The 5,731-nt window shown below is 34.5% G+C and overlaps 1 protein-coding gene across 1 annotated transcript; it reads left to right on the forward strand.

Moving 5' to 3' along the window:
- The first annotated feature begins 3,449 nt into the window (after nt 1–3,449).
- Nucleotides 3,450–5,395, forward strand: LOC110417209 (tryptophan aminotransferase-related protein 3-like). The gene is made up of 5 exons (XM_021429444.1): nt 3,450–3,733; nt 3,848–4,142; nt 4,239–4,531; nt 4,649–4,929; nt 5,046–5,395. The coding sequence occupies exons 1-5, from the start codon at nt 3,450–3,452 to the stop codon at nt 5,393–5,395; spliced, it is 1,503 nt and encodes a 500-aa protein (XP_021285119.1).
- The last annotated feature ends 336 nt before the right edge of the window (nt 5,396–5,731 follow it).

A 5,731-nucleotide genomic window follows, 5' to 3' on the forward strand; every position in this document is an offset into this window, starting at 1 on the left:
TTCCTAAAATAAATCCTAAAAACAAAAAAAATGAAAATAAACTAACCTAAAAACATCACAAAAATTAATAACAATAAAACCCACCCTTAAATTTAAATTGCACATTATACTTAATGTGAAAAGCTTTAAAAAAAAATAAAGAATTAAACTCCCTTAATAATGGTGGTAGTGTCTTGAAAGCTCTAATTTTTCTTCTCCTCCTCTTCATGCTTTCCAAACTTGCATACACAACAAAACAAGCTAGGGAAAGGTTATAGCTATATATTTACATAGAAAAATAAAAACTAGCTAAAATAATAGCAAATCCAAAAAGATATAACTTGAGTTGCCTCCCAAGAAGCACTTCTTTATAATCACTGGGTTGACTTTAGTTAAGGTATTTAGTCATCCTTTAAAGAGATTTGAGTTTGCATGGAAAAAGCTTGAGGTGTGAAAGTAGTCTCCTCTTAAGATGAGGCTATAATGGCTTTAACTCAAGATTTGGTGCTTGCTCAACCCAATGTGGTGGAATAAGCTCAAGTGTTTTTTTTTCTTTTCTTCTACACATTTGAATGCTCCCGAATGGTCGTTTTTGTAGTTGGAGGCATTGGAGATGATTCAATGAAGAAACTAGCTATTTTCGTTTTGAATTCTGTGTCTAACAGATGATTTGGATCAAGTTTTGAGGTGTGCAGATCGATTTTTTAAAACTTCAGCTCCTTTGATTCTTTGAATTTATGCTTGTAGGATCAAGCTTTTAATAGCAATGTCAATCCTAGACCTGAGAGTTGAGTTGTTTCCTTTTTTTTTCTTCTTCAAAAATCAAGGTCGAAATTGATAATGCTGATTCTCCAAGCTTCCAAGGGCTTTTTTTTCACTTTTGTTTCCTTCTAGGATTGAGTTTGGCTTGTCCAATGTTGATCCTTCAAGTTTCCTTTGCATTTTCTTGGTTTCTTCCCTAAGATTGAGTTTCAAGCATTAGTGTTGACAGTAAACCCAAGGCTCACCTACGATCGAGCTTTAAGGTTAAAATGTCAATCCTAATGCAAAAGTTATGACACAACATTTCCGATTGCTCCTTTCATGATATCTCAACTTTGAATCAAGATTGGTGTTGTGAAGTTTGATCCTTCTTTAATATCTTAAGGTAAACTCCTCACTTCATGAACCTATCTTAGAAATCAAACACTTTAACATCTCCAAAGTAACATTAGAAAGGTCATACAACTTATTCAAGTAAGTTAAACACTCATACAACTAAACCAATTAAGCTTGTAAGCATTTCAAAAACAAGTGTATAAGAGTTCAATAACTTCAAGAAATATTAAAGAATGACTCAAATAAGTTCAAGCAATTTTTATCATTTTTGCCATTTCAAAACTATATTCATTTGAAAGCTAACAATATATTATATAATACATAATCGGGTTACGGTACCCAAAGGGTGTTACCTAATCTGATATGGGTAATAAAATTATTACCAAACTCGTCTCAAATTTGAATATAGAATATTTTTAATTCTATATAACTAGGTCAGATAATTACGGATATTTTGTTAAAAAGTATGCATTACCATCCCTACTTGCCGCTTCAGGAAATAAACCCGAATATAATATAGCCAGATTCTTGCTAAGACAATGGCCTATAGTGTTTACTTTAGTATGAGCGTGCACGTTCTAGTAGGAATTTGCATGCAGTTGCCGTGCATTTTCCCTTAAAATAAACGAGCTGAAGGTTTTCGCCCAAAAAAGTGACAAAGTCAACTTTTTCTTTTTTTAATATAATACTAGCTTATTTGTCGCCTTAAGATTGCAAAGGGCATTTTTCAAAGGACCACGGCCTTTTAGATGAAAAAATATTTTAGAGAAATAAAATAAAGTAAAATTTTAATTTTGATATATAGCATACGTTGCTTTTTTATTTTTATTATTATTATTATTATTATTATTTCAACAAACAAATAAATCAAGAATTGGTTTAGATATTCATTTAATAACAAGGCGTTCCAAAAGTAGAAATATCCAATCTAGTAGGGACTCTAAAGTCTGTAAATTAAACATTGTAAATGAAGTCAGCTTCTATTTAACTACCTAATTGGGAAATTATATCGAATATAGGATAATCTGAATAGCTCAAACAAGACACAAAATCTTTATTCTTCAATTAATTCTGTATTATCTGTACACGTGATCTATATATGAAGCATAAGTCTAGGGTCAACTTATTGGTTGATACAAAGCCTGGCCTGTTTCACACTTTCACTAGATTTCTTCCCCAAACGACAAAAGCTGATGCCCATTCCCGGCAAAGGGAAGCATAAGCATCTTGCTAGTTGCAACCAAGTTCAATTAATAATCTTAAGTTAACTTTCCCTCTTTTCAAAAAATTTGATTATATTTTTGCCATTTCAAATGTTAGTTACAATATCTCCATAAACAGTAACTGTCTTGTAATGTTTAAATGAAGAATTATTTGAGAAAAAAAATAGGGTAATTAAGAGTATGATCGATGTTCCTCTTTATTTTTATATTTAATTAGGCCTAAGAGCAAGTAAAACAAAGAATGAATTAAATAGAAGCTCAAATAATATTATGCCAATAAAACTTTTTTCCCACTTGTTAAAACGAATTTCATCAATTGAAAGCAGCATTTTATATCTTACTACTAATTAAGCTAACCAGTTGAAGCTAAGCAACCATCGCCCAACTTATAAGCTTAAAATGGAAAGATATATCCAAATTTACTACCGGTGAGATAGAATAGAAAAAGTTCAAATTGCTAAGTGAAAGCTCAAGAATAGATTTTAATCTCTAACATAACATATATAGTTCAAGGTAGAGGGTAACGTAACATGCGCATATTGCTAATATATTAATCTCTCTACCTAATTCTTTTTTGTTTTTGCACATAGACGAGTACATAAAACCCTGAAGGAAGAAATTATTTATATCTAGTTGGGTAAAGGGGAATTACTAGATTTAAAAGAGAGCCAGGAAAGCTTTAGGATTCTTCCGGATAAGTTTCGTTTTGTGATTTAATTGAACTCTCAAACCAACAGTGACTAGGTAACCTTCCTAGGACCTTTCGAAGTTAACAACGTTTTCTTCATTTCTTGAGAACTTATTTCTGACTACTACAAGGTTTCAGATTATATACTATACCTAGAATTTATTATGTATATACAATTAATTAATTATTTAGGAGCAATTATGTATTATAATAGTCTACTTGTGTTTTCCTAGGTGCATGGAGTCATCAGTACTTTATTTGTCTTATTTCGAACAATTAAACCGCGTTTGAACCTCTAGGGTGTTGTAAATTTTAATAATCAAAGTTTGTTTTCCATCCTAAACGTGATCTTAATCAGCAGCAGCAGCAGCATCATTGCTACAACTATATAAAGCAGCTATTCTTTCTGCCCACGACACAGAAACCTAGGACTAAAACGGAAAAAACAAAAAGGCCAAAACATGGCTAAGATTACTAGCTTCAAGTATACAATTTTTCTAAGTTGTTCCTCGATACTTAATCTGTTCTTTGTTAGCCTCTACCTCCACAGCCGGATGGAGCAAAGTTGGACTAAAAATGCTGCTGCAGAAGCTGAGGCTGTGGCAGGCATCTCATGCTCAGGTCATGGAAGAGCTTTCTTGGATGGATCAATAGTTGATGGAAAACATGTTTGTGAGTGCGATGCATGCTATGGAGGCTCTGACTGCTCTGAATTCTTACCTGGTTGTGTCGCTGACGCAGATAGGTAATTAACTACTCTTTCAATCGGAGATGAATATGAACTTTGTTAAGCTGTCAGTATTATGGGAATCTTGCCCCAATAATGTTATTAACATTGTTGTCAACGTATTCTTTGCAGTGGAGATCCTATGTTCTTAGAACCCTTTTGGCTGAAGCATGCAGCTAGTAGCGTCATTGTACTTCCTGGATGGCATCGCATGAGCTATGAATTCAATGACGGTTCTCTCATCTCGAAAGAGCTCGAGACTCAAATTAGAAAACTTCATGCAGTTATTGGAAATGCAGTCACTGATGGAAGGTTCATCATTTTTGGTGCTGGTGCTACCCAACTTCTTCATGCAGCGGTGCATGCCCTCTCCACTAATGATCCATCTTCACCTTCAAGAGTCGTAGCATCAACCCCATACTATCCGGTAAGCTTGGAAACCATAAATTTCGTAGCTTTTGATATACTATTTAATTGTCATTAATTATCAGGTGATTAAATTTTTTATTATACTACGTTACAGGTTTACAGGGAACAAACTGAGTTTTTCAACTCTGAGGATTATAAGTTCAAAGGAGATACTTCATTGTACAATAATGAAAGAGATTCTCAAGGGAACTTTATCGAGCTTGTGACTTCCCCAAACAATCCTGACGGCCAATTAAAGAAGGCAGTTCTTCAAGGCCCATCTGTGAGGACAATTCATGATCTTGCCTATTATTGGCCACATTATACACCTATCCCAGCTCCAGCAGATGAAGATCTAATGATATTCACTCTCTCCAAGCTTACTGGACATGGCGGAAGCAGATTTGGGTAAGAATCTTTTCTATTATTCTGATGATTATAGAGATGGAAATACTCAATTACTTCCAAAGCCTTTTGGGGGTGCAATAAGTTACTCAATCGTGCTAACGGGGTTTGCTTATGCAGATGGGCAATAATAAAAGATGAAACCGTCTATCAAAGGATGTTAATATATATCAGTCTAAGCACCTATGGGGTTCCTCGAGAGACTCAACTAAGAGTTTTGAAGCTGCTAAAAGTAGCCCTAGAAAGAGAAGGAAAGGAAATGTTTGACTTCGGATACAAAACAATGAGGAACCGCTGGAGAAAGTTGAGCGAAACTATGTCAATGTCCAAACGATTTTCAATCCAGGAACTTGAGCCTAAACGCTGCTCTTTCCACAAAAAAGTCAGGGGACCTTCTCCAGGTAATCTTTTACCCTTTTCCCATCATATAGAATAAAAAGGAAACATTCTTGTGCTGGGTGAAAATTAATTAATTTCTGAACTTCTAAACCTAATGAGTAGTTTGTTCTCATGGCAGCTTTTGCATGGCTGAAGTGTGAAAGAGAAGAAGATAATGATTGCAACGTCGTGCTCAACTCTGTCAATGTCACCGGACGTGATGGTAGTTTGTTCGGCGCTGAAAGCAGATTTGTTCGGCTCAGCCTGGTGAAGTGTGAAGATGACTTCGATTTGCTGCTTAAAAGGATGCAAATGTTAGTATCTGAAGAAAATGATAGTACCAAAATTATGCCACAGAATAAAACCACCGTAAATCTGTCATCACCACGGTCGAATGCTATCTATAACTGGGATCATGTTACTAGCAAATATCACCTTGAAGAACTCACGACACATATTCAAGACCAAGCTACCATGCCAGCCTATTGACAGTAGCAGCAGGCATATACATATAGCAAACCAGGAAATTTGGATTAGGTTGTAAATCTATAAATTGGCGGGGGGAATGGATATCTAAGTCCCAATTTAGGAAGATATCATTCACTAACTTGTGGTTGTTTCTTTTGTACGATTAGGCAAGGGCAATGTTAGAGCATTTTCAAAAACAGGGTCAAATAGAAAGAGACACAAAACAATCAACAAGAACTTTATATATCATCCAATTCCCAATCATCTAAAAGATTAAATAAAATTTACAAGACATTGAACCATATAGTCTTAAGTTACATCATGTTTTGATTGGATAAAATCACAAGTTATCTTAAA

Source organism: Theobroma umbraticum, unplaced genomic scaffold, assembly GCF_002168275.2.
Source record: "Theobroma umbraticum cultivar Fairchild unplaced genomic scaffold, ASM216827v3 scaffold_51.0, whole genome shotgun sequence".
Lineage (NCBI taxonomy): Eukaryota > Viridiplantae > Streptophyta > Magnoliopsida > Malvales > Malvaceae > Theobroma > Theobroma umbraticum.